Source organism: Lithohypha guttulata, assembly GCF_036872675.1.
Source record: "Lithohypha guttulata strain CCFEE 5908 chromosome Unknown scaffold_8, whole genome shotgun sequence".
Lineage (NCBI taxonomy): Eukaryota > Fungi > Ascomycota > Eurotiomycetes > Chaetothyriales > Trichomeriaceae > Lithohypha > Lithohypha guttulata.
In genome coordinates, this window is record NW_027042757.1 from 401,225 (window position 1) to 427,398 (window position 26,174).

General features: G+C 49.2%; 12 protein-coding genes across 12 annotated transcripts; 2 read left to right on the top strand and 10 right to left on the bottom strand.

Moving 5' to 3' along the window:
* Positions 1-9: 9 nt before the first annotated feature.
* On the top strand, positions 10-1,332 carry LTR64_008278 (uncharacterized protein; the record flags this gene model as incomplete). The annotated part of the gene is made up of 1 exon (XM_064902593.1): positions 10-1,332. The coding sequence occupies one exon, from the start codon at positions 10-12 to the stop codon at positions 1,330-1,332; it is 1,323 nt and encodes a 440-aa protein (XP_064751069.1).
* Positions 1,333-2,006: 674 nt separating this feature from the next.
* Positions 2,007-3,308, bottom strand: LTR64_008279 (uncharacterized protein; the record flags this gene model as incomplete). The annotated part of the gene is made up of 1 exon (XM_064902594.1): positions 2,007-3,308. The coding sequence occupies one exon, from the start codon at positions 3,306-3,308 to the stop codon at positions 2,007-2,009; it is 1,302 nt and encodes a 433-aa protein (XP_064751070.1).
* Positions 3,309-3,802: 494 nt separating this feature from the next.
* On the bottom strand, positions 3,803-5,307 carry LTR64_008280 (uncharacterized protein; the record flags this gene model as incomplete). Its single annotated transcript, XM_064902595.1, has 2 exons — positions 3,803-4,462; positions 4,513-5,307. The coding sequence occupies 2 exons, from the start codon at positions 5,305-5,307 to the stop codon at positions 3,803-3,805; spliced, it is 1,455 nt and encodes a 484-aa protein (XP_064751071.1).
* A 540-nt stretch (positions 5,308-5,847) lies between these two features.
* Positions 5,848-6,807, bottom strand: LTR64_008281 (uncharacterized protein; the record flags this gene model as incomplete). Its single annotated transcript, XM_064902596.1, has 2 exons — positions 5,848-6,334; positions 6,410-6,807. The coding sequence occupies 2 exons, from the start codon at positions 6,805-6,807 to the stop codon at positions 5,848-5,850; spliced, it is 885 nt and encodes a 294-aa protein (XP_064751072.1).
* A 1,696-nt stretch (positions 6,808-8,503) lies between these two features.
* Positions 8,504-9,669, bottom strand: SEC65 (signal recognition particle subunit; the record flags this gene model as incomplete). Its single annotated transcript, XM_064902597.1, has 2 exons — positions 8,504-9,404; positions 9,632-9,669. The coding sequence occupies 2 exons, from the start codon at positions 9,667-9,669 to the stop codon at positions 8,504-8,506; spliced, it is 939 nt and encodes a 312-aa protein (XP_064751073.1).
* A 1,087-nt stretch (positions 9,670-10,756) lies between these two features.
* LTR64_008283 (uncharacterized protein) lies at positions 10,757-11,906 on the top strand (the record flags this gene model as incomplete). Its single annotated transcript, XM_064902598.1, has 3 exons — positions 10,757-10,884; positions 11,278-11,631; positions 11,684-11,906. 3 exons carry the CDS (start codon positions 10,757-10,759, stop codon positions 11,904-11,906), a joined length of 705 nt encoding a protein of 234 aa, XP_064751074.1.
* Positions 11,907-12,057: 151 nt separating this feature from the next.
* Positions 12,058-13,881, bottom strand: LTR64_008284 (uncharacterized protein; the record flags this gene model as incomplete). The annotated part of the gene is made up of 2 exons (XM_064902599.1): positions 12,058-13,763; positions 13,797-13,881. 2 exons carry the CDS (start codon positions 13,879-13,881, stop codon positions 12,058-12,060), a joined length of 1,791 nt encoding a protein of 596 aa, XP_064751075.1.
* A 255-nt stretch (positions 13,882-14,136) lies between these two features.
* Positions 14,137-16,671, bottom strand: LTR64_008285 (uncharacterized protein; the record flags this gene model as incomplete). Its single annotated transcript, XM_064902600.1, has 1 exon — positions 14,137-16,671. One exon carries the CDS (start codon positions 16,669-16,671, stop codon positions 14,137-14,139), a length of 2,535 nt encoding a protein of 844 aa, XP_064751076.1.
* An 889-nt stretch (positions 16,672-17,560) lies between these two features.
* Positions 17,561-18,949, bottom strand: LTR64_008286 (uncharacterized protein; the record flags this gene model as incomplete). The annotated part of the gene is made up of 2 exons (XM_064902601.1): positions 17,561-18,371; positions 18,426-18,949. 2 exons carry the CDS (start codon positions 18,947-18,949, stop codon positions 17,561-17,563), a joined length of 1,335 nt encoding a protein of 444 aa, XP_064751077.1.
* A 497-nt stretch (positions 18,950-19,446) lies between these two features.
* On the bottom strand, positions 19,447-19,863 carry LTR64_008287 (uncharacterized protein; the record flags this gene model as incomplete). Its single annotated transcript, XM_064902602.1, has 2 exons — positions 19,447-19,668; positions 19,750-19,863. The coding sequence occupies 2 exons, from the start codon at positions 19,861-19,863 to the stop codon at positions 19,447-19,449; spliced, it is 336 nt and encodes a 111-aa protein (XP_064751078.1).
* A 605-nt stretch (positions 19,864-20,468) lies between these two features.
* Positions 20,469-22,425, bottom strand: LKH1 (serine threonine protein kinase CMGC group; the record flags this gene model as incomplete). The annotated part of the gene is made up of 4 exons (XM_064902603.1): positions 20,469-20,705; positions 20,759-21,309; positions 21,360-21,707; positions 21,756-22,425. The coding sequence occupies 4 exons, from the start codon at positions 22,423-22,425 to the stop codon at positions 20,469-20,471; spliced, it is 1,806 nt and encodes a 601-aa protein (XP_064751079.1).
* A 1,558-nt stretch (positions 22,426-23,983) lies between these two features.
* Positions 23,984-25,693, bottom strand: LTR64_008289 (uncharacterized protein; the record flags this gene model as incomplete). Its single annotated transcript, XM_064902604.1, has 2 exons — positions 23,984-24,540; positions 24,643-25,693. The coding sequence occupies 2 exons, from the start codon at positions 25,691-25,693 to the stop codon at positions 23,984-23,986; spliced, it is 1,608 nt and encodes a 535-aa protein (XP_064751080.1).
* Positions 25,694-26,174: the final 481 nt, after the last annotated feature.

Below are 26,174 nucleotides of genomic sequence, written 5' to 3' on the forward strand. Positions count from 1 at the left end.
GCCGGAAACATGGCGCCAAAGCGTCGGGTCATCATCGACACGGACCCAGGTAACGACGATGTTATTGCCCTACTGCTAGCTCTTGCTGCACCAGCTTCGGAGCTCGAGGTTGTCCTGATATCTTGCGTGGAAGGCAACGTCGACGTCCGTGCATGTCTTCGCAATGTCGTTGCTATCTTCCACATACTCGATAGAGAGATCAAATGGCGAAAGTCTCAGGGCTTATCTGCTGGGTTCGAAGGTGTCACTGCATACAAGCCGCTAGTTGCGATAGGTGCCAATGAGCCACTGCATGGCGGAACTGATAACGCAGACTACTTTCACGGCGCAGACGGTGTGGGCGGAAGTACAGAAACACATCCAGAGTTCAACCCACACGAAAGTTGGGAGTCGTTGTTCGAGAAGCCACCGCCAGATGATGATCTAACAAAAAAGGCAAAAGACATCGATCAGGATGTGGAGAAAGAGACGAAGGAGGAGCTGTTCAGCAACTTTACTCCATCCCTTGAACCAGCACACAAGGAGATCCTGAAAGTCCTGAGGGACAGCGAAGCCGACACGATCAGTATCATTTCGATCGGACCTCTTACCAACCTTGCCCTAGCAGCTGCCGAAGACCCTGAGACTTTCCTACGATGCAAAGAAGTCATCAGCATGGGCGGCGCGATCGATGCTCTGGGAAATGTAACGCCAAATGCAGAATTCAATGTCTGGGCCGATCCACACGCTGCTGCTCGTGTATATGCTCTCACTAGCCAAGTCCCAAGCAGTACCATGCCACTCATGTCGGAGAACTTTGCAGGCAAAGACCTCCCAGCTTACCCACCTAAACTCTCTAAGCAACTCAAACTCATCCTCATGTCTCTAGATATTACAGAACAGCACGTCGTCACCCGCTCACAATTTGAGCGAAAGTCGCAAGACCTAGCGAAGCGAGGCAGCCCTCTAGCTCAATGGATGAACGCTTTCCTCACGCCTATGCTGAACAAGATGGCAGCCTTACACCATGGTCATGACGACGACCCAAGCCTTGCCTTGCACGACCCATTGTGTGTCTGGTACCTTCTTACCGAGGACGATCCGAAATGGACGACCAGCGAGAAGAGCCCGGAAGACATCAGAGTCGAGACACAGGGACAATGGACCAGGGGTATGACCGTGGCCGACAAGAGACCAAGAAGAAGGAGGAACAGTGACGGTGAAGCACCACATGATCGAGGAAATTGGCTAGGAAGGATCAGCGGGAACAGAGTGGAGAAGATGATGGGTAGTCCTGGAGAGGATATTGCTGGTGCATGGATCTTGGATCGGATCCTGGGTTATGTTTCTTGAGAACTCTCGCCATAGAAGAAGGTTGTTTACTCTGCTGTTCGGGTGTCCTCCGCGGGGTTGGATCTTTCACACTCAGTCATCGGCGTAGTGGTGCTATCTTCGAGCACGAAATATGCAACGACTCCTTGGGTCCAGCATTAACTTCGAGATAATTGACCTCTTCTATAGACCTTCACAACAAGCAAGAACAAGAACCTATACGTATGCCTATGGAAGCCCTAAATCTATGATCAGATCATCTTCTGTTATTTATAGTTAGTTGCAGACTTGCAGGATTCTGCTCTAAATACAGCATTGGGTTTCACTATGCCTTGCTCTACTTGATTCTACCTTACTCTACCCTGCTGTACCTTTCTTTACCTTGCTCTATAAAAGACTACTAGTACAACCAATACCTGCCCAATAACTATCTCGAAGCTCTACGTATTCGTCCTGGCTCTTTGACTTCGTTGTCTACGGCTCTTCGTGGACTGAATGTAAACAATAAACAGAACTTTTAGGAGTATCGCATCACAAGATTTGGCTTGATTTCTATGTATCTATATTTACCACCACAAGGTGTACTATTGCAAATGAGACCAGTTCTCTTATACAAAGTTGACAACTACCCATGTTATTCCAAACAATCACGCCATCAATCACTTTCGTCGCAACGATCGCTCATACGTAGCACCTCAGCAGCAATCTTCGTCTCGTTCATCGAACATGAATCGCGTAGGCGTTTGCTGCAGACTTTCAGTATCCCCACCACCACCACCATCGAGACCCTCACCCCAATCGCTAGAAGCTCGCACCCTCCTGCTCAAGCCCTCCTCAGCTTCATGTAGATCAGCAAAGAACTGCGTCGTGAAAGGCGGGATGTTATTGTTCAAGCCCACTTTGTCAGTAGCTATTCTGCTCTCGATAGATGGGATCATGTCGAGAGGTGAAGAAAGTGAGTTCTGATAGGTTTGTGCAAGATTGTCAAGGAAGATCTTGATGACTGAGTGTTCTTGATCACCAGCGCGGCGTTGTATGGCCATGCGTGACAGGCCAGCGGGAAGAGGGAGGGAGTAGTCCCAGTAAGCATCTTCGAGGTCATCGTCTCGAGATTCGAGAGGGTTGTCCTGATGCTGTATGGGAAGGAAGCGGGATTTGGCCTGCTCCTGAGCATATCGCTCTTCAGCTTGCATGCATAGCATTTGCAGGTGTTTTGCGCCCTGTCGTGCTTCGTCAGTCTTAAACGTGGGAAGAGGATCCAGATCATGCTCACAACTGTTGGAAACCGTCGGTATTGGAGCGTGCTGCTGCCGCTCAAAGTACCGCTTGCTGTACTTGATGTATGCTTTGTCAAAAGCTCGACGTGTAGAGAAGTCGCTTCTTCGTGGGCATCGAGGACCTGACTGGCACGTGCTTTGTGTTCGTTCTCGGCTCTGTTTTGGTAGAGGCAGACAACAGGTATTGACACAATCGTCAGCGTTTGAAGACGACGTTGATGACAACATCGAGCTCTGGCTTTTCTTAGCTCTGACCAGGTGGTTGCTGCTATGGGACACTGATTCTGTAAAGTCTTCCCAACTCTTATTCGCAGCTTTACCCGCTTCGACTATGCACTCTGCATTGCGCCTCTGCTGAATGGATGGGGGTGTAATCCACCCACAGCTAGTGCCCACAATACCATTGATCAAGTTCTTTGCTCGCTCACGTTCGTCATTATGCTGGTTCATCTGCATCTGAATGTGATCAGGTGCTTGATGCGACGGTTGAATCTTGTGTAAAGCCAGTGTGTGGCAAGGAAGGTATTCTGTGGATGGCATGAATGTAGTGAGTGTATTAGGCGGCGTTTCATGTTGGCGATCGGGTAAAGTCCTCGGCTCCAACCAGCTCGAGGGAATATCTAGAAGATCCAACTTTGTGACAATAGGATTGCTGATGATCGGCCTCTTGGTGTTGCTTTCCTTGCGCCTGATCTTTAGCGAGATCCTTGTAGGAGCCATATTTTTCTGCCACTTGTATCTGTATTGGCGAGGCCTCGTCGAAGCTTCGGTGTAAAGTGGTAGATCGAATTGACACGGTGATTGCGAGCGAAATTCGCCGATATATGAAGCTGTATAGTCGCCATGTTCTTGCAATATGACATGGCTAAGAAGGGTTCAGTGAAGCATCGTCTCAACTTCACTGTGTTTCGTTACGTTGTTCAGGTTCATAGAAGCCGAGACAATGCGAGCTCCTTATAACAAGCATTCAGAGACTGGTTTGAGAGAGGGCACTCGTGGCTGAGACAAAGATGCAATACTGAATCAATACGAAAGATAGATAATCGGTTCGGTGAATCTAGACGGAGACATCTTGAACAGCTGCTGGTCGAAGAGCTACTATTTCAGTATCGCTCAGGCAATGTGTGCAATCGAATCTTGCGAATATGAAGCTTACACATGTTTCGATTTGACACTATGTGTTGAATGCTTGGCCAAAATTTGGTTGCTGAAGTTCAATAGTATTTCTTGCGATCGCCCCCTTCCACCACAGGATCAGTGCCACCTACTGGCTTTCGCTTAAACAGCTTGCTGAATGTGCCTGACTTCTTGACGTTACTGTCCGGCACTGCGCCTGTAGATTGGGTTTCTCCCATGGCTGTAGTGTTATTGGTGCCTGGTTCGGTATGTCTTATTGTCGGCACTCTCTCGACATTGCCACTCACGGTTTGCGGAGCATTCCCACTGTCCTGCCGGGAGATGCCACTTCTCTGAGGAGTGTGATGTCCTGAACCAGTACTGAGGTTTGAAACTGAAGAGTCGGTTGGTGGCTGTGGCTCATATCTGCGTCCGTCAGAATTTAGACCAAAGGCTGCACTGTGCGAGCCGGGCTGTGCGCCGCCATGCAACGTCGAATCCTCATATGAATCATGCCCAATAGGTGAGATTGGATCAACTCCAGTAGAAGAGGTTTGACCAGGGTCGTATATAGCCGTGTGTTGCGTGTAATGCTGGCCGTAAGAGCCTCGTTGTGGTATGCCTTCAATCTCGTGCCTACCTCTTTCTAGCACGGCTGCGTTTTTGGCATGCGCGGCAGCCGCCTTTTTCGGATCTTTGCTGTGATATCGGTCGTCAATAGCACTGTTGAGCGTACCCCTTAGGGTCTCTCCAACTCCCTAATTGAAATGTTAGATGATAAAAGTAACGTTCGTCTTGGGATGCTTACGTGAAGTCCAACCGCAGCCGCCTTGAGGTCTGCAAATCTTCCTGATCTTCTTGAGCTTGTTTCGGGATCCGTCATGCCAGTTGGATTTCGATGAGGATAGCTGAAGTTTTGCCTAGCAGGTGACGCTGGTGCATCGGTTCCAGAATATTCACCTGACCTTCGATTGCTTTTGGCTGGTATTTGCGGCGCTAAGCCGGAGCCATATGTGCTGTCATAAGATGGCTCGGCGCGTGCCAGACCTGGAGATCGTACACTGTCTCGTGTCTGGGAAGGTCCTAACTGAGAGTAGTACGTGCTGTCGCGAGACGGTTGTGTGCTGTACTGCGCAGCAGTAGCCGGATCGGTCGAAGTTGTGGTGGCAGGTCCTCCCTGTTGATGCTGTGTCTCTGTGGTCTGAACGTCTCTTCTTACGTCTTGATGTTTTCGTCCTGCTCCTGCAGCTCCCCCTCCTCGAGTTGTGGTTGTGGTTGTGGTCGTTGTAGTCGTCGTGACAACAGTCACTACATCGCCGGTATCCTCGTCGAAAACTTCTCCAGTTCCTCTATCGAGCGCAAGATTCTGGTTCATGTTGGTGTTGGGTATCGAGCCATCGTTCTCGACTTGGACGATATCGTGGTCGCTACTGGCATATGCGGAGTCGTGGTAGCCCATTGTCGGTACCTCGTCGGCAGATCGCTCCTTGCTGTCTGTGCCACTGTTAAAACGTCCGAGACGATGTCTCTTTTGTCCAGGCGGCGGGGTATTCATCGAGCCGTAGTTGGAGAGATTCTCCTTAGGGATGTCGGATCTCATCATATTGAATGTATAGTCAAGGCGAAAATACACAGAGAGGCGTTTCGCGTGTGTCTAGGATGATGTAGCATTTTCTCCACCAGTTGCCAGCTGCAAGCCATTTAATATTGCCCAAAAGAACCTGAATCGAGCAGCGTCCTGGTTCGAGCTTCTGACGTCAGCGATTGCGTCGCTGGTCCCAAGGTCGAGTCTGGACTTGGCAGGTTCAAGCAGATCTTGGTAGCGAGTGGAGACTGGAGAAAAGTAACTGCAACCACGTCCATGCAACTTGAATAGAGACGCCGATCACATTGTGTGCTATAGTGTCCCTGTAGTTCTAGCTACGTGTAAAAGTGTCCCCTTGGCCTGTGCGACAACCAATAGACAGTACTAAGCCGCGCTACCTCAATGTACTCTCGGACTGCACATGGTGTATTTCGTCTCTCTGACAGCCACAAACCTTCATTGTGTCGTGGACCTGGATTTGCTCGTTGGTGTTGCATATATCACTGTAATGTAAGTGCGTACTCCATGCTAGGGCGTAAAGATGACTGCTTGCCGCTCCTAGGTAAGGTCGTGAACCTCAATGCCATCTTTACCATGTGTTTGATTGGTAGTCCTACATCTCTTCACCTCCACAACCTGACACTCATCGTCGTCCAGGTCGATGTCTCGTTCTCGTTTAGTGGTGGGTGTAGGGCTTTTCTCTCTTTTCACTTGTGCTCCCTCGTTTTTGACCCCAGCACTAGCTTTCTCCCCTTCTCTGTACTGGGCCAGCAACCGTCGTGCTTCCTCGAGCGTCAGAGTGTCAACATCTCGCTCATGAAGAGCCTCTGGTGCGGGCGAAGTAGGAATAAGGTCCATCCACTGCAAGGCAGCTCGTGATCGGTACTTGAAGACATGTGTCGCAAGTGGAGGATTGATTCGCTGACCAACAGACATTTTATCTCCCTGCGGCGCTGGTTGTACTGCTCTGAGACCAGCTGTCATATCGATCTGCTGTCCTTTCAAGGCCTTTTCTGGAATGGTCTCTGTCTTTGCGTCGAATTTCCTGCCAAATCCTTTGATAGCATCTAGATGGAAATCACTCAGGACGACTTCGATCTTACCCAGGCCTTAAGCTAACTTCTTCAGGTCTTTTCCTTCGCAACTCTCGTCAGTGGTTTCGAGTTTCGTAAACACGAAAGGCCTCCTAAAGTATTTGTCATCCTCTTTGTAGGTCACACCTGCGAACTCTACCTTGAAAAAGTTCTGAAGTAGTCGTTGCGTTGGTGTTGGTGTCAAAATTTTGCATAGCGTGGACTTGCCGTCGACATAAATATCGCATGATTTGTGTTGTTTGGGCCACCCTGCACCGGGCAGACATCCTACTCTCACGGAAAATGGCATGCCCTCTTGAGCTTCGATATGCTTTATACCGGCAGCACGATCAGAGCCTTTATCATCGTCTTCCGGAGGATCATGTTCTTGTAAAGGTTGCCCATTGACGACAATCGAGACCTCGTAGTGGCCGTTGATTTTCATATTTCCGAACCTCCAGGTGAAGATGTGTTACTGAATGAGCTACTCTTCAAGCCGGACTGTTCTGCAACGGAGAGGTGACGCAGGAAGAGAGGTAGGCAGCAGCTTCCGTGTCTGTGCAGTGAAAGGAAATGTTTGGAAAGATGTGCGAGACTGCAGAGGCAACCGCGATCGAGCGTGGGACCAAGTTTCACTAAGCAAAAAGAATGCAAGTGAACCATGTCACTAGGGAAGTACCCGCAAAGCACAAGCACTTACGCGTAAAATGTGTTGCGCACAGTAGTGACCTTCACTGTCTCTTAGAGCTTCAAAGCCAATTCTGCATATGAGCCGCCTCATCAAAAATTGATCTCTTGAAGCACTAGAAAGATGCATGCCTACTGTTGCTCATGCCTGGATATACTTCATTTCCCTCTAGGAATTTGTACACTTAACTCTGCTTCCTCCTTTGTAGAGACCTCGATACTAACCCCAAAATAGAGTCAATTCTGGTTCGACAGACAGTAGTCAAATGTTCTTTTCGTCGTCTGTATAGGTATATGCCCGCAAGCATGTTTTCATGGTAGGAATACCGCTGTGCGAATCTTGAACAATGATTGTTCATTAAGTTACTGCTCCTCTCTCTGACAGTTTCCGTGCCTTCCAGTAGGGGGTGATCATTCAGATCAATACATGCCTCGTCTGTAGGCTCTGCTTAACGAGAATAGTGAGTTGTGCTGTGGCTCACCCAGATTTCCGACGCTCTCTTCTCCAAATGAAGCGACCTCGTGGAAGATGATGTGCGTTACGTCTGCATCTAGGTTATGGATCGATCTCTGGCTGTGCCCCGCAGGTCGCTGCAGACATTCGATAGATTCATCCCCTCGAAGTGTATCGGTATTGGATGGGTCACATACCGCTAGAAGGGACAAGCACTGGTATTCATGCTCATTTCGTGGAATGGGATCGAGTTATCGTAAATTCTGCATCTGGACAGGTACAATCACCATACGATTTGACCTTCTCGACGTTTTGATTGTCCTCGACGTCCGTGCTAGTCATTTCAGCCTCGATATCAGCAGACATATTTCCCCCCGAAGTCTTTCTGCCTGTCTTCCCTATCCGCAATATTTTGATAGACTGCAAGCAGCGTCTTTCCTTTGACTCTTAATTCATTTATGTCGTCATTGTTTGTATCGCCGTTGATCTTTGATCTTTTCAATCGAACACATCACGGTGTATGGCTCGTCCAACGGGTATGATCTACTCGTGGCTTTCTCCTGCTAGAATTTGGCGATCTACTTGTCCAGAACTAAAGCTGGTAGCTCGTAAGAAGATAGCTGAACGCTTGTGTGCCACCGAAGGACCAAATGCGTACGAGTCATTCGTCGAAGTCTTTTTGATGCTGCTCTGAGAGCCTTGAGGTTTCGTAAGGCGACCTGTGGGAGACTGCGTGTTAATGGATTGTGAGCAAAACCATTTGGAAGGGTGACACAAGAAGGTACTGAACAATGAAGCATAGCCCTGGATCATACTGGAGTCATCGCTCGTCCCTCAAGCAAGCATGTAACAAGGGTATGCAAGAACTCTGATGATCGCGTCCAACGATTGTTGCAAGGAGATCATTCGCAGGTTCTAGAGCGAAGACACAACTTTTCCTTATTCGTCAAAGGCCACCAGCTCCGGGAATGCTGTGGTGTATGCCAGTTGGCGGTTCCTTCTAGCCCTTCTTCTTATCCTTCTTCTTGCTACTGCCACCAGTATTTCCGCCACCTCCACCAAAGCCTCCCATACCACCCATGCCCTGCATCATCTGAGCCATAGCATTCATATCCATACCGCCAGGTCCAGCTGGCAGTTGTCCACCTCCTTGTGCAGCCTGCATCTGTTTCATCTCTTCCATAGCCTCTTTTAGGAAGTTGTCAGACACCCCTCCGCCACTCACCGCAGCACTATGTATCGGTAAAATGTTGCCCATCTTCCAGCCTCTCGGAACGGCAATCTTGGTGTCAAGAAAATTCTCAGGTACGGGCAAGCCTTGCAATTTCAGCTCTAGAGGATCGTCTGGCCTTGTAGGGTTGTTTACGAGCTCTTCTGCCACAAGATTGTAGAGATGTTTTCTGTTCTTAATAGTAGGATGCAAAGGCTTGTGGGTGTCTGGATCGAAAAGTTGTACTTTCACTCTGCCTGGATTTGACCAGTCCTTGGGATGTGTCTTGTCTGGCTCGAAGGATATCCGCAATGAAGATCCTATTACTTGCCGTACTGCCTTGAAGATACTGAACGCCAGTGGATTGTCGATTGCCAACTTCTTCGATACTCGTCGACCGTCGTGCCGCGATCTAGCTTTGGAAAAGTAAATAGGATAAATCGATGCATAAGGTTTCACCTCTGCCCTTCTCGCCTGCATATCCGCATCAGATACCTCGCGTTGCGCTGGCAGTGGCGGTTGCATGAGAGTAGGATTCGGTAGAGAGGCACTAGAGCTCTGTGGTGCTGGTGCGTTTACTGGTCGCATAATTTCATTTGGGAGGAAGTCCTCAGGGTCGTCGATTTCTGGGTCACTATCCGACACCTCTTCTATCCTTGGGTTTGACATGGTGAAGATAGCACTAAGGTTTCTGTGCAGGTGAAATTGTAGTGTCTTAGTAGTAATGAACGAAGTGAGTGTGCTGTCCACAGTGCACTGTATGTATATTGAGGCCTCCAGGCACGAGCCCCTCACACTTTCCAGGTTAAATTTCGGCTATCGCAGCGCATACGAGTTCTACAGAGCTCAGTACTAGTAGTGTTGATGGAAACATCAGTATGCGATCATGGATTGAGTTTCAGTGAGCTCAGACCATACCTGGCATGATAAGCCGTCTTGTAAGGCCATTTCTCCATTGACAAGCTCGACCGGAAGATTGCAGGATCGACATTTAACTCAGGAAGAATGGACGCGCATTTGACCTACTGTCAAGCAAGCTTACATCAACAAGGATATGACACTTCGTCAAGTCATGCATGATTTCAGAGTCTCACAAGTAAGATTCGAGATCATGCTGCCTGATATCTCGGAATGGTCAGCGGGCAGGTGCTTAAGGAACATCTCAAAGCTTCGGGCCTTACCACGATCATTGGAGTCAAAGAGAAGGACAAGGTCATGACATAGCCACTCAAAGATGAGCTGGTTGCGGCCCATCCCGAGCTACAACGGGAACACTCAGACACGATTTCCATTGGAGTAACAGAAGGCTCAATACCCTAGCGGAAGCATGAGTCTGTACTTGCTTGAAGGTAGTCAGGTTGAGTAGTTGAGCTGGTAACGAAGGCCTTCTGAGTTCACAAACGTAGTGTTACGTATTGTCTACTCTATCAGCTCTGTCACATGGATCTGGATCGATTATGAGATTGCACTATGTTTGCGTAATTCACCGCCAACGTGGCTTCACAAATCTTGGCTTCCGAGAATCTGTTAACCAAATTTTTGCAGCGTTCACAGACTCAATAGAGCATCGATGCGCAGCTGGCGAATTGAGTGTGTGCTTCAGATGGCTGCCGGATAAGCGAACGCGATGTTGTATAATCAGTGGGACATGGCACAGCATGGTAGGTGGACATCTGACCGCAGTGGAATGGTCGATGTCGTTACACGGCATTGCAACCAAGCTATGAACGAGGCACGTTGCACGCGAAGGCTGGATAGGGAACGAGAGTGGGGGGCAGAATGATATTTTGACTTGATAAACATCAGTGCTGGCTGATGATATCCAATGAAAGACTTTCACTTTTGGATCACGCTCGCGTGAGTGCTTCCTACAGACACAATCTTTGACAAGGCGACAGCGCAGGGTCTTGGCATGTTTGCTGGACGCCACTAATCACCGCAATTTCAACACATGCAGTTTGTGACAACTTCCAAGTCGAGCGCAATCAACAATCACAAGTTCTTCGCGAACATCTGACGAGCACACCAAAAGCTCACGACGATATGGACGTTTCGAGTACACAGGACGAGCGGGGTCGACCAGCCAACGACTTACTCAAAAAGCTGGAAAGCACGGCCTTCGAGCGAATCAAAACATCCAGCTACGAGTTCTGCTGCTTCATGAGAAACCTGTACGTACCAGATTATGCAATGCTCGTCCCACCTAAAGACGGATGGCCACAAATTACGACCGAGACATCCGCAAAATTAGGCTGTATACAGAGAGCATGGATGGCCAAATGAGTTTCGAAAGGAGGAGTGCGCTGCTGCCATCGCTGCGATAGAGACATGATTGATAGACACATGATCAATGGTTACCAGCCAATGTGACTGCAGCTTCTGTGGTGAAACTCGCGGCAGACTTCCTGAGCGTCAACCACCCCTTACTGTGAGTACCTTGAATGTGGAAAACTTGGCTTGCTGAAGCTCAACTTGATGGCACGCTTTGATTGGCTAGGTGACACCCTGCCGACCCACAGTGGCTCAGCACGCTCGGTCTCGTAACCCATCTTTGACACACTTAGGAAAGTCGACTGTGGACTGAGTGACGACTCTCTCAACTTCTGCGTGCAGGCACACAAGTTTAGGTCCATCGAATCTTATTGGAGGTTAATCGAGTCACTCAACGATAAGAATCCAAACTATGATGATCGGCTACCCAAAGTGTTCGAAGATCTTGAATACCCATTACAACCAGGACAGGCCTGGAAAGGCTCCGTGCAGACTTGTTTCATGGACCACTACGCAGGCAAGAATGTGAACAAGCAGGAAGTTTTAATCATACGGGCCAAAGGCCGCTCCTGGGAACACATATCGTCGTCAGTGAAGACGTTTGGTTACGGCATTTTAGCTCTGGTGTCAAAAGGAGTCAACGACTGGTAGGTCGCAGCGACAGTGAGTATCTAACGTGACGACTAACATGTACGTCAGGAGTGACTGGAAAGTGTTTAGCAAGATGCTGAGTGTGTGGCATGTGGTCAAGGAAGAGTTCCCTCAGCTTGCCGACTTTGCAGCTCGATTGGATGAGCTCATGGTACAACCCATTCTCGATGGTGAGCCATGCGCCAAATTCGGCTTCAACCTGGAGGACAACAGTATGAGATTCGACGCGCGCTTGATCGTGGAGGCGGACGTGAAGATGGAGGATGATTAGTCTTGAACCATGTTCTAGAACTACGATGCTTCTTCACACGCGTATATGGCTTTCGGGAGGATACCCGGATTGGTGACGCAGATGCTGTGGACCAAGAAACCGAGAACATGACACAAGTCGATAAGTGCAAAAGACGAATAGGCTAGACAGATCAAGTTCGGCCGAGCAGCTCCTTCCATGAAGGTGTCGGCTGCGCAGAAGGAAGTTCGGCTAGTGTGAGATCCATTACGCCTGACTTGAGCACTTGGACAATCTGAGACATACTAATTTCTGCTGCTTTCGCTTGACCATCTTGCTTGTGCGATTGAGCGCTTGCCATCTTTTTGTATGTAAGCGCTACCTTGCCAAAGACATCGAAGGTATAAGTACCTGTAGGTTCATCTTCCCACCTCAATGAGTCAAAAGACATGTTTGTTACTGATCCAGTCCTTCTAACTTGATATTTGTAACTTGAATAACCAACCACAAGCAGCATCTTACGAAAGTTGAATGCGTCGAGCTCCAGCTGCCAAAAACCTTTCTTTGGTCCGACCGCCTCGATGTCTGGCATGCCTTTCCATGATCTCCAGAGAACGACGGTTCGCCAACCTCCATCGACTTCGTCTCCAATGGCGACTAGTCTACCGACGATATGCCACCTCGTGGTATGAAGTCGTGCAATTACAAGGAGGCACGAGTCCTCAATCTGCAGGACCTTGTCTGTGCAGCGAAGCTCCGAGAATCGAATGTCGTCGAACGGTGTTGATTTCGTGACCATATTGGCTTTGTCACCTGAAAGCGTATCTTCTGGCCATGGGTTTCCGTTCTGCAAACCTGTTGAGTTGCTCATCACGATGTCGCAGCCACTACGGCATGTGCCAGGAAGATTTTGGCACAGCGCGTGACCTTCAGGTTGTAATAACTCGATGAGCTTGACCGTAAAAGTCTCATTTGGGAAGGGTGTGGTCGGAGCCACTGGCAGTAAGTGGTGCACTAGGTCTCTTGCAAGCATCAAAGCATTGCCCCGATCGACGGCCCCCCACAACAAAACAGCTTTCATGAACAACTGGGACAGAGGCATGCCATAATCGACTTTCAATAGACCGCCGTCCCAACCAAGAGACCGTAGAGCGAAAATGTGGTCTCTGATTTCGCTACACAGGCTCGAGCTGTAAGACTGCAGCACAACCTTCATGTTCGTCCGAGTGCTTGGCATAGGACCATCACTATCTCCACTGTCTATAGGCTCTCGCCGGTTGTCTACGAAGGTGAACATTCTCTCGTCCATGAGCTGCTCGCGAAGTGGAATTGGGGACTCTTTCGCGACGGATATTCGCTTCAAGAAGAGATCTAACACATTCCATGGCAACTCGTGATGGCCATGAATTAGCGTGATTGTCTTCGCCTTCAGGATTTCCTGCACAATCCAAACGCGCTTCCAGTATTGCAAGGCGCAAAGCACGAAGAGAGGGTGCCAGACTGCCTGTCGCTTGCGACGATCGTCTTCCTGCTCATATCCATCGTTGAAGTGCTCCAAATCGTATAACGGTAGGTTCGTCATCGCTTCAAGCAATGGCAGTGCTCTCTCAAGCCGGGTGTCGCCCTCACCAAGCCAGGCTAGAACCATGTCAGCGTGAGAAAAGATGTCTCCCATATTCTGTACTTGCGAATTCCTCTCAGTTATGTTCTCTTGATCGATACAGATGGCATCGATAAAGATTGGAGAGTCGGTGAAACGTCGCTCAGCATGCTGGAGAAACCGCCAAAGATTCTCTCGTACTCTGAATGAGCAGCCATCTAGTTCAATTGGGTAATCAGGCAATTTGGAACCCCACAGATACGACAGAGCCTTGTATCTATGTGTATTCGATGCTAAGGCTACAACAGAGACTTTGCATCTGATAGGCTTACCAGGCTGATGAGGGCGGACGTTGACGACTCGGAACGTTTGAGCAGGATCTCGAAGGAGTGTGTGTTGGAAATTCTTCTGGGACATGCTGAAAAACCTGGAGTTCATTCCGTCGATGTGGAAGAATCTTTGATGACTTGAACCAAGCACCTTGGCTCGAGGCAGGTTAGACGCCCTAGGCCGAGCCCCACTTGAGGCCAAGCTAATTCGCTGCACGGCGCTGCTAGGTCGCGCTTTCTATGGACGATCTGTCGGTGCCAACTGCCAGAGATGAAATTTCCAGACTCAATCAGTGCGCGAACCTATCGAGGTCATGATCTTTGGAACGATTCCACCACTGTGTCAACAGGCGCCCAGGCCAACTCCCCTCTTCCGTGCATCGGAAACTGCAATTAGGCATCTTCCCACCCCTTCTAGGTCGCCCAGTAGACCAACGTGGCCACGTTCACTCTCAACGCGACCACCTTTGACACACCGATAGCCAGCCGGCAATTGAGCAGCACTAGCAAGTACCACACCATCTCCTGCTGCAAAGGCAAGCTCGTCAAAAGCATCATCGTACTTTATGTCCTCTCTGCTCTTCACGAAAGCTCCATATACTGTCGGTGTGTTCTTGGAGAAGAGGACCCCGACAGGTGGATAAGCATTGCGAGCTTGAAGGGTGGGATTATGTGAGAGTTCTTGCTTGAATTTCAGCACAGAAGCGAGGGTGCGGGACAGGTATTCTGTAGCTGCTGGAAGTGGTATTGTGGATTGAGTTGCCACGGAAGGCTTGTGGTGACGCGACGAGCCATCGCCCATGCTGGGCGATAATGGTCTTTCGGGCTTTACTGCTTCAGCTGCACCTTCCACATCATCTGCTGCGTCTTCTACTTTGTCTTTGACCTGCTCCAGAGGGCCTTTTGTACTGTCGTTGTTCGTCTTCCCGTCGGTAGAGGACGAGAACCATGACATACTATACCTCGAAGGCTGCGACATGACTTCGCTAATCGACTCCATCAGGCTCGACTTCTTTTCCGGCTTGCGGCGAAATAACGGCTGACTGATGCAAGGGGATAGGCGATACTCATCCCACGTCTTGGGGTCAAAGAAGTCAATATCGTATCGCTCACCAGTCTGCTTGTTGATGAAACATCGCCCGTTTTGGGGTAGTAGAACATAACTCGTTCTCAAAGTAAAGTTGACTTGCGCAGTGAGTACCCGCGAGCTGAATAGCACATCATCGCCGTTTCGCAGAGGTCCTAGAATGTTGACGCAGTTTTGTGGTGTACCAGCATACACTATACCTGCTACCAACTCAGGTCGCTTATTGACAATGTGCCTCGTAAGAAGTCCGCCAAGGCTGTGCGATACGAGCCAGGCACCACGTTCATGGATAGAGACCTCTTTCCGATTACAGGGCAAATTTTCCAGAAAGTAAATAAACCTGTCGCTGAGCAGATCAGGACTTAACCTCCAATCATAGCCATAGTCATGCACTCTGAGCCGACCATTCTGCACATTCAGGTTCTTCCTGCATTTCTTGATCAATCGGCGACTAATATCGACAGGTCCAATATGTGAGAGACTACCATCAGCGATTATCTTCTCTCCCATTCTCAGCTCGTCTTCCCTTATAAGGCCAACTTCCAGATCTGCTTTCCGGAGGTTCATGCCAACTTTAATTGGTACCCACAATTGACGATGAGGAGGATCCGCTTCTCGAAGAATGCTTCCTCTATAGCCTCCCATTATCACAAGGTCACCTGTCAAACGGGACAATGCGTCTTTCAGAAATGGATGCTGTGACTTCGACCCACCAGGCTTATTGTTTTGCAGATCGGAAGAACGTATTGTGCCGTTAGTATTTATTGTGTCCTGGCTCGCGGAATCGTCGTTGATTGCAGGCCTGGCAGGCGATGTTCGTGCAGCGCTGCGAGTAATATTCAGCCTCTTTGGTCGTCTTAAGGACGAATCTTGGAAGCTGTCTGTAATAGCCTTGAAGCGAGAATTGACCATTTCGGACTGATCAGCGAAAGCAGTGTAGTCATCAAAATCAGCTGCACCTGTCACACTCTTCCGCAAGTATAGTGACTGGTCTGAAGTAGATCGACGTAGCAGACTTTGCTTTGGTTGTGAATTCGTGCTGGCCCTTGCAGCAGCTTCTAGCTGCGCATGTTTCGATGAGCCTATTACCACTGGGGTTGCGCGTGTAGTGCCGCCTTCGGATCGCTGTTTCTCCATTTGTGCTTGTCCAGGTCGAAGTGTTGCTGTACTCGGAGCGACCACACCCGGACCAGCAGGGCTGAGAACTCGTTCTTCAGTTTCACTGGAGCCATAGAATTTGGGTAAATTGAATGATGACAATCCTGGTAGCCTCTTCCTGAAACTTTCGACCATACTCGAGCCTGAAGACGATCGATGCCTTGTTCCATTCGTCGCAGATCCGAGTATTGAGCTGACGAACGACGACCGCTTATCTGGTTTATCAGATCGTTCTTGATTGCTCTTACTGGCGACAGGTGGTGGAGACGGTGACGGTGGAATTTCCGGTACATGTTCGATGTTGCGTGTAGGTTCAGACGCGGTAGGAGTGACCTGATCAGAAGCAGAGTTGTCTTCCAGTACTTCGTCTTCAATCTGGTCCCTCTCAATAGAATCTATGTCGAAATAATCCTTCGAAGCATCCAAAGCTTGAGCTTTGATAGCAGCTGGAGTAGTTGGAGACTTCATATCCAATTGAGCACGACTTATGCTTGGTGCAAGCAAGCTACTCGCATCGTAGTCAATGTCGAGCGGACCCTCCTCGTCCTCAAGCAGATCACTATCCCCAGCCTCGTCTTCATTTTCAGATGAGCTCGCCATTCGTGGCAGGTCTGGACGTGCTTGCTGCGACATCTCTGATGAACTTGACGGCAAGGTTGCAAGGTCATGATGTGTCACTGGCGTGGACATCTTTAGTTGTCTGCAAGGATGAAGAGTGTTGATCCTATTGCTGGCAAGAGCCGAAGACGCCGAGTGCCAACGTAAGCATATACATTAAGCATAGCTCACTGCCAACGTCAGGAGCTGGTGTTCGCCTCGTAGGCAGTTCCAGCCTATACATAAACTGGCAAGAACATCACTTCAAAGAGTGCCGACCAGGTCCATTTCGGCCCCGGATTGCATGGATACATTGCCACGAAATCTTGGAAGCTCAGTGGAGAGTGGTAGATGGGATTGTACGGCGACAATCAATACGTCACAAGGCCTGCCACAGCATGACTCCATCTGTTGGAGGTAAAAAGCCATGATTGTGTTTGGAAAGTGATTGTATACCGGATGCTACTGTGCTGTAATGTTGGAAGCACAGTAGGTTGTGCAATCGCATTGTGCACAACAAAGCACAAATGACACAAGAAACGCGAAGCACATTCAGGGCGGATTTGGGGTTCGCGTCTCTCGGATGTGACTGCCAATTTGGTGATTGCACGCTTCGGACCAAAGAAGGTGTTCCACCTCCGAGTGCGCTGCCAGTAGTACGTGTATTCATCCGAGCACTATCGTCCCGAAGGTGGTACACTGTGACAAGCCAGATCTACTACGAACGGAAACTCATGGACTGAAGAGGTAGCAACAACTCGAACTCAAATGATGCCGAGCACTTGAGCAAGACTCATGAAGTATGACAATCGGCTAAGCACCCTTTCACATCTTTCTCAAATTTATTCATACGTTTGGTGAATCGTGACTTCTTCAAGCAGTATTCACCCAAGAGATGGCAGCTACAGTCGAATGTTCCCGTATACTATAATGTTTGCGCTCTTTCAGTAACCGCAGCTCTACCTGCACTCTCACTGACCTGCTCTTGTATCTTTTCTCCCATCATAGCCATAGCATTCATAAACATATCATCCATGAAATTAGGTTTTCCACCACCACTACCACCAAATACCGGTGGTTCCACGGTGTTATCAACTGGCTGTCCATCCCAGCCCAAGCCAAAATACCAAGCATACATCTCCCACATAATATGACATGGCAACCAAATAATTTCAGCCAATAGTGCTGCAATTGAGAAAGTCGAAAGTCGAATCATTGTGAGCAAGCCATCGTCTCCATTCAGATCTTTGCCAAGGACAGGCTTGAGGATCGTGTCGGTATACCATGTTTCCGCTTCACCAAAGTAGTACCGCCAGGTTCCGCGCTTTTCGTAGAGATCGTTGATGTGGTCGTTGAAACGGGTCATTAGCTGGCGCACCACATTGTGTGGTTCCCAGTGAGAAAGTAGTTCGGAGGGGCGTGGATCTTGGAGAATCGCCCGTAGCTGGAGTAGTGGCGTTGGAAAGGTTCCTCGCGGAAGCAGAGAAGCAGCATATTCATCCTCCAGCGGCAATTCAATCACCTTGACCTTGACCGGGTACAGGTAGGAGTCGGGTGAGTCATAGGTATAACCTTGCATATAGCCATCCTCGAACCATTGAGTGTCGTCGTCAAGCTCGTCATCCCGCTCGTGTGCCACGTGAACCATCGCCTTCCACTGTGTGACGCTGACTTTTCCAACTGAGAAATGCAGCAGAGAAGGGGTTTTCACGCTCCAGACTCCACACAAGAAGCGGCTAGACGCACAGTCCAGATACAATATATCAGCGCGATTCGATGACTGCACACACCTCTCCTGCAGAATTTGATCAAATGCCTCATCCCACATTGTGGGAGACCACTCCGGAAGACTCGCCACATAGACCCAGAAACTCTTCGCCTTGAGTGCATCCGCCCGACCCCTTCCACGAAAATCTCTCACCAACCCATCGAAACTCGCAGTCCTATCGATCCCCAGATCCGGATTCAGGTCCATCCTCAACTCCCTTGGTTGCTGTAATCCTAGACTCTCCGTCCAATCGAAACTTCGTATACTAGGAATATGGAAAGGTCCTTTCTGGTCTTGAAACTGTCGCATAGACAGGCCTGAGCTAGGCATGTCGAAGTAGCCGGTAAAACTATTCATTTCAGCCTCACTTTTGAGGGCATTGCTGTGCCGGACGACATTGCTGTGAGCCCAGAAATGGAATGTTACGGCATCCGAGATGGCTCCGGAAATGGCGAAGATAGTGATTGGAAGAGAGACCAGGAGGGTGTAGAAGATGAACTTGCCAATGAGGAGAAAGAGCCATTTCGTCCATGCAAACACACTCATATTAACAGTTGCGAAGGACGTGCGACCTCAGAATGTTGACAACACAAGCAACGTGTATCTCACCTATTCTTCGTGCGTGGTCTAGCGGCTGGATCGCGAGGAAACAACAAGTCATGACAAGAGATAGTCGCGAGACGCAGAAAGGCGAAGCTGATATACAGCTGTTGCCACAGGCATCTCCTCCATCCTGTGGACTATTGAACTATCGACATTGTGTCCAATATAATTAATTAGGGGCAGCACTATACTGCCGTGGTGAGACATTTTCAGGCAACCAGTGGCTCAAAAAGACGATGGAGTCGGGTCGGATCAGCGAAATTATTCATAAATATAGCTCTCTGCATCAACGTACTTTTCCGTACTGAGGCTACCTAGACTACTGTAGTGAACCACAGTCATTGCTGCCCTCCAACTGAGCAGTAGTGCAAACGTATGTTCAAAATTGTCCAAATGATAAAGAAACTCCCTCAGCGTGTCGTCCAATTCTCACCATTGTACTAGTGAGCGGGTGTGCTTGCATCCTTATCCCCATCATCGTCTGCCTTCTCCTTCTCTGCTTCAGTCGCAACATCCTTGACGACTTTTCCCTCTTCGGTCTTGCTTGCCTCCTCCGGACTATCACCACTACTCTCAGCCTGACCAGTCTCCTCTGCTTGGTTCTCAGGCGGAGTCACAATCTCCGCCGCGCCCGTACTTTCACCAGTCGCTTCCTCTGCTGTCTTGACGACTTCTTTGGCAGCATCAGCGGCTGGTTCCGCTCATGTATTTCCCGCAGGCCCAGTATCGTTAGCGACGACAACATTCGCCGCCGTAGCTTTTGCCTTCAGCGCCTTCATCTTCATCCTCAACTCTTCGACTTTCTTGACTTCTTCGGGGAGTAGGAGGTATGCTATGCCGTAACTCCAGTGGCCCATTGTTACAGGTTGTGTTGTGAATCGCTTGCCTGACTTGGTCAGATCGCAATTCATTGTGCAAAGAGGTCTATATACATGTACGCCGACGAACATGACGCATAATTAGAGATGCTGATGTATATTCCAGAGATGATGAGTCCTATATGCGTCAGCAGTGCGGAACAAACTTTCAAACGAAGGCAGCAACCTAGCAACGGCGAGGTTTCATGATGATGGTGTTGGTGTAGTGAAAATGCTCGGCAGAAAATAGACCATGTAAGGGGTCGTGTATCACTGGAGAATGTAATTTGCTGTACAGCCGTTCTTACTATCTTGTTTTGTTCGTGCATCGAAACGATGGATAACAACTTCCTGAAGGTGAAAAGTACGGGCAATGTCTCTGCGGACGTGTCCAACGCGAATGATCCACCACGATCGCCAGATGTCTATATATGCCTTTTTGCCGTCAGATCATATTCATTACCAGGTTTGATAGGGTAGAAGTGCTGTTAGGTATCGATCGTCCGTTCGTACCATTCATAGTCTAACATGTCCTTGTGCAAGCAACGCAGCGCTAAAAGTTCAGCACAGGGAAGAGCTGATGTTGTGGACCAAAGCTGCTATTGTCATACCCTTGGTCTTTTTGGGTCTGGGCCAGCTTGTTGTGCCGCAACAACAGCGGCAGCAGCTCGCTCATCTCGTATACGAATAGCTTCGGTCCCGTCGTCGACGATAGACTCCCGAAACCACGGGTGTTTGAGGGCTTGCTTGGCCGTTATCCGCTGTTTCGGGTCATATACAAAGATTTTGCGCAATAGATCCAATAACTGTTTGTTGAAGGTCGTATTTGCAGGAATGAAATCCTGCGTCATCCTGTTAGTATTATGCAATCTTAGGTATTGGAATCCTTGCTTACATTCAGATGCTTCATTGCCTTCACGTATTTGCGTGAAGGTTTAGATGTCTCATTATTGGGATAGTCAAGCTTGTTCTTGTTGAAGAACTTTGCTGCAGTGTTTGAAGTGTTACTCCTGTTGTTTTGCATGACTTGACGGATGATTTTTGTTTCAATCTTCCCATTGCAGACGGCTTCCATCATGGCAAGATGCTCCAAGTTGTCATGCGTCTGGAACAGAGCATCACCAGTAAAGAACTCGACTATGATACAGCCAATACTCCATATATCGCAGGGAAAACTCCAGCCTAGCTGAAGTATGATCTCAGGTGCGCGATAATGCCGCGTTGAGACAACCGAGGAATGATATTCGTCGTCAAAGGTTGCAGAGCCGAAATCTATCAGTCGGATGTCACTGTCAAGTAATACGCGTCTTTGCCTAGCAGATCGTTGCGTCGTGTGAGAGGAGGAGGGTATCGTGCGATTGTATGTGAATGTCTGATAAGCATTATTAACAAGCAGAATGTTCTCCGGTTTGAGGTCGGTGTGGACTAGGTTCAGATCGTGCAGAACTGCAGTACGTTAGCATATCTGGCTTCCAAATACGCAGATTCACTCTTACACGCCACACTGGTGAAGAGCTGTCTAGCGAAGCTCTGTATTTGACTGCTTGGAAATGGCACGAAGCCGTTGCCTTTCAAGAAGTCGAAGACACTTTGGCCCAACAGATCTGTGACTATACATATGTGATTGCGAAAGTCGAATGAGTCGCGCAGATGTATGCATTTGTTGCGATTGGTCTTGTCATTAAGAGCCAGAGTGGAAAGTACTCTCAGCTCAATCCGTGAGGCATCCCGGTATTTTTGCACGGAGCGAATGATCTTAACGGCGACTCTTGTTTTCCGCCGCTTATCGAATGCTTCTACAACTTTTCCGAATGTGCCCTGTCCAAGAAGTTTGATGATGTCGTCTGTGTAAAAGGTTAGCAAAGGGAAAGCGAACTGAGAACAGCACCCACATCGCTCGGTCAAAGGTAGCCCATCCTCTACTATGTAGTGTCCATCCTCGTCGTCTACCTTCTGATTTTTGTGAATGGTCTGCTGGCTATTAGAAATGCTCGATTGTATTAGGCTTCCCACACGTACATCTCGAACAACGGGAACATTGACTTCGCCGGCTTTCCTCGGCGGTTTTGACGGAGGAATGTAGTCCAGAAAAGGATCTGTTTGTGCCTCTTGCTGTTTTCTCTTCGTACTCTGTCTTGTCTCTTTTGGAGGAGCTACTCTTTTCCTCTTCTGACCTATACGCACATCTTCATAGGAGTTGCTTGCAGTGGTACCGCCGTATGACTCGAGTGAGGTTGGGGCGGTTACTGTCTGTATAGAATTCGTTCTTCCACCCGAGTGTACCGAGTTAGAGGAAGAAGAATTCCCATATTGTGCATGATGTGTGGAGTAAACAGGACTGTCTGCATATTCCACCTCGTAACCCTGATCTATTTTTCTTTTCCTCCCAGCATTCGAGTAGGAGTCCTGTTGCTGATCACAGACGTTCGAAGTAGATGCTTGTGGGGGAGGACTGTCGTCATCTATTACTATGATCTCTTTAGGTACACCATTTTTGTAGAATTCGTTCCAGTTGGGAGGCTTTCTATTTGCACTGAGACCACTAGCCTGAGTCGAAGCCATTGATGGGGCATAAGATGGCTGCTTCAGTGTTACCGGCGACGCCTGAGGTTGAGGAGGCTGGGTAGGTTGAGGTATTGAGTGGTAAGATGTTGTTATCCTGGGCGGCGCAGGTAATGTGTTATTAGTGGGGTATGCCCGGCTTGAGGTGGTTGAGTAAGCGTTTTGATGAGGATAACCGTATGGTGTATGGTGCACGGGCAGCATAGTAGCTGCCAAAGTTGGGGTCGACATTTTTGCCTGAGTGATTGTGATAGAGTGAGCTGTCTCGAAAGTTGTGTCCAGTCTTCACAGTCAGTTTGCCGACGATTTTTCGACGCTCAAGTGACGTGCGCTTCAGCGATTACTCGACACACTTTTGGCACAATCTTTTGTTTTCTTGACACTTCTTCGCTGAAGCATGGAATAGGGTGAATTTGGAACCGGTTCAGCCGTGGTGCGGGAGTAGATAAACAGAATGGACTATGTAGAAACACAATCGCTGCACCGGTCGAGGACAAGCCTCAACATGTCCGATCCACTGTCATTTTTAGGACTGAAACACGACTTCCAGGTGCTTCTGTGACTTCTCAACCGCGTCGTCGTTTGCAAAGGGAGGAATGATCGCTGTTGTCGCGGGAAAAAGCGTGGAAAGAATTGTGGTGATGTCGACGCCGACGGACTGAAGTCGCCTGTGGTTCTGCTACTCAACTAGGCTTTCTGGCTCTGACCTTGCGCAGTGATGCAGCGGCCACTGAGCCTGCAATCACACTGGCTAATCGACCACGCTACACCACAACCTAAGCCCCTTCAAGCCTAGAGTCTCTCGTACTCATTCGTTGGACAAGGCCCGACTATCGCAATCACCTCCGCACTGCACACACAGCCAAACCCATCAATGCCCTCGTCACCATGCAGCTCAAATGCCCGGCTACTCGAGTACACCATCTGCGAAAAAAATATTTACTGTAAGAAAACACAAGACGGACTATAGACTTCTCGTGGCCAGAAAATGTCTACAGATCGGTATCTTGGTATGGCACAGTACTTGTAGCAAAACATCGAAACATGAAACCGCCTGTGTGGGTACGCTCAACCATTACCAAGCCGTCTTTGTCCGACATGGATGGTGGCCACCATGTGTGCGGACATGAGGCTTGCTGCCCATATGCCCGCTCCAAGTTCTGCTATGCATTCTCCCCTGGCAAAGGGTTCTTCCGAGCTGCATTGCGAGAGACCCTGCAAGCCAATTCATTCGACAAACGTGTCACTTCAGACCATGTGAATAGTGTACCGATCGTGTCTTGTCGCAGGTTGCACATTATGTGATTGTAGTTCTTATGAATCTGCACTGAAAACAATAAAGATTGTCATAAATGGTCATTGACTAGTAATACCGCTCGATTGCACCATATTTTCTACGTTGAACTTGTCCAACGACAATGCATAAACGTAGAGATAAATAATGTGCCTTCTGAGCACTCGCTGTTGTACACACTGGCAAATCGCCGTGTAGCCGCCCTTACTGATTCAACGTTCATATGCAATTCCTCAACGCCCTTTTGTATGCCATCTATTCCTGCTATGCAGGTTTCGAATCATCATAAGTGCTGCTGCCTCTTACAAACGATCGAGCAGCACGGCCGTCAGATTCCAAGACGAGAAGCATATCTCGTGCTTGAATGCCAGGCTCTTTGCCTTCGTCGAATTGTCCCATACGTGACCCCGTTGCCGGCTGCGGCGCTTTGTTCTTAGCAGGAGTGGTTTGCGCAGTTCGTGTGGGAGTGCCAGTACCACTTGGTGTTGACGCCGCCGTCCCTCCACTCATCCAGGAGTAGTTCTTGCCTTTTTTCTTACCGAATATGTTCGATGTGGCCATGAAGATTGCCTCGTTAGTATGACGTGGTGCGTTTAGTTCCGAGAGTCGATTTTCATCAATCTTCTGCTGCTTTTTGGATCGGGCCTTCTCGTTCTCAGCAGCCGCAGCTGCGAGCGCGACCTCGTCGGCTGCTGCGTTAGCTTCACTCTCTTTGGCAGCTGCTGCATCGGTCCTTTTACGCCTTTTGGCCTGACGATCTGCCTCAGCTTTCGTCTCTGTCTTGGAAAGTTTCTCGAACTCTATAATTGCAGCATGAGGACCTGATCGAGTGTGTGTTAGCGAACCTGCGTCACTGTTCGCCTGGGAGTGAGTGCCTAGGGAACGATGTTAGCTTGCGCAGACAGGAATGAAAAATGGCTCACGTTTCATGCCTGGAGCTGCAGCAGAGATTGAAGCTGTCTCACTCTCTGCTGGCCTTGATACCACGGCAACGTCCTCCCACCCGTCAGGTACTCGTCCCTGTGAATGTTTTCTACGCTCTTCACAAATGACCGCGGCTGCTTGGACAATACCTGTCAGCCGAGCCTTTGCTCCAAGTGATAGAATCTTGACTAAATCGGTCAGGCGTTGTGCCTTGTCTCTTGTGTCCAGAATTGATTGGCCATCTTTAATAACTCGTGTCGCCCCTTCGTAGCCATTGACTCTGACTTGAGGCGGAGGATGAGTCTTCTGTGTATTGACAAGAACACCCGATTGAGGCTCGATCAGGTTGGCACGTTGACTTAGAGTTTTGATCTTGTCGTTGACGGCGCCACCATAGAGGAACGCATCCCATAGCTCGTGTTGCGCATGTCTAGCTTCTTCCCAATTCTGTCGCTCCTGCAATCGAGCAATCTGTTCCTCTGCCGTCGGCTGTGGCACGTTCACGTATGGAGGCCCGACTAAGCCTGGTCGTGCCACAGGACCTTCCACAGTATTGAGAGGTTGACCTGGATATTGCGGTGTCTGAGGCGTGGACGGTGGCAAAGAAACGGGTAGCATGGGGCTGACTGGGCCAAAATTCAGCGCGTTACCATCACTGAAAACGCTGCTCTGACTTTCGCTCCCTACATTGTCTTTCTTAGTGAATGGTTGCTGGGGCGGTGGCATCAAAGTCGTTCTTTGCTGCCCGGGTACTGCGATTCCATTGACATGTCCGTTGATTGGGCTGCCTGCCTGTAACATTGAAGTGCCTACAGGCTGAGAGAACGAAGGAGTCGCGTCTGGGGACAATCGTGGTCTCTTCGCAGCCGGTGCCTGGCCATTGTATGCTGGTGGAAATTGCGGCTGAGGTGAGGGAGAGGAGTATGAGACAGCGTGAGCCGGCGACTGAGGACCATATTGAGGTCGCGGGTTAGGTTGTTGAAATCCATGAGTGAACGACTGCGATTGTGGAGGAAATGGCGGTCGCTGCTGTGGAGGAGGGTGTGACATGTCTCCAGATTTCGCCAACACTACCGGACTGATCGAGAGCGACGACTTTTAGATACCCAAGAGCATATGCGTATGCGCGAGGCGCTATGCTCTGCCCTTCCCAAACTTGTCCCTCTCATCCCAGAATTCACAGCGCATCAATATCCAGTAATTGGTCTCGTCAGGCTTCAAGTGTGTAGAGTGGGAGGGTCGTGCTCGAAACGTGAGGATGCAGTGTGCGAGATAAGTGGGAGGTGTAAAATAGTAAAGTTCATTTGCGAAGAGGGTCAACCCGTCACTGGCGACTGCGATTGTCGCTAAAATAAAACCACGTGATTAAAGTTGGTCGTGCCTTCCTTTCCTCCACTGCAATTCCATCTCACCCTTGCTTCACCATACTTTCGGTCAAGGTCACTCAACAATCTCCTCACTATCAAATCGCCTCTCACAATATTCAATAATTGGACGGGCACGTGTCGCGCAAGTCTCGAGACTTCTTACG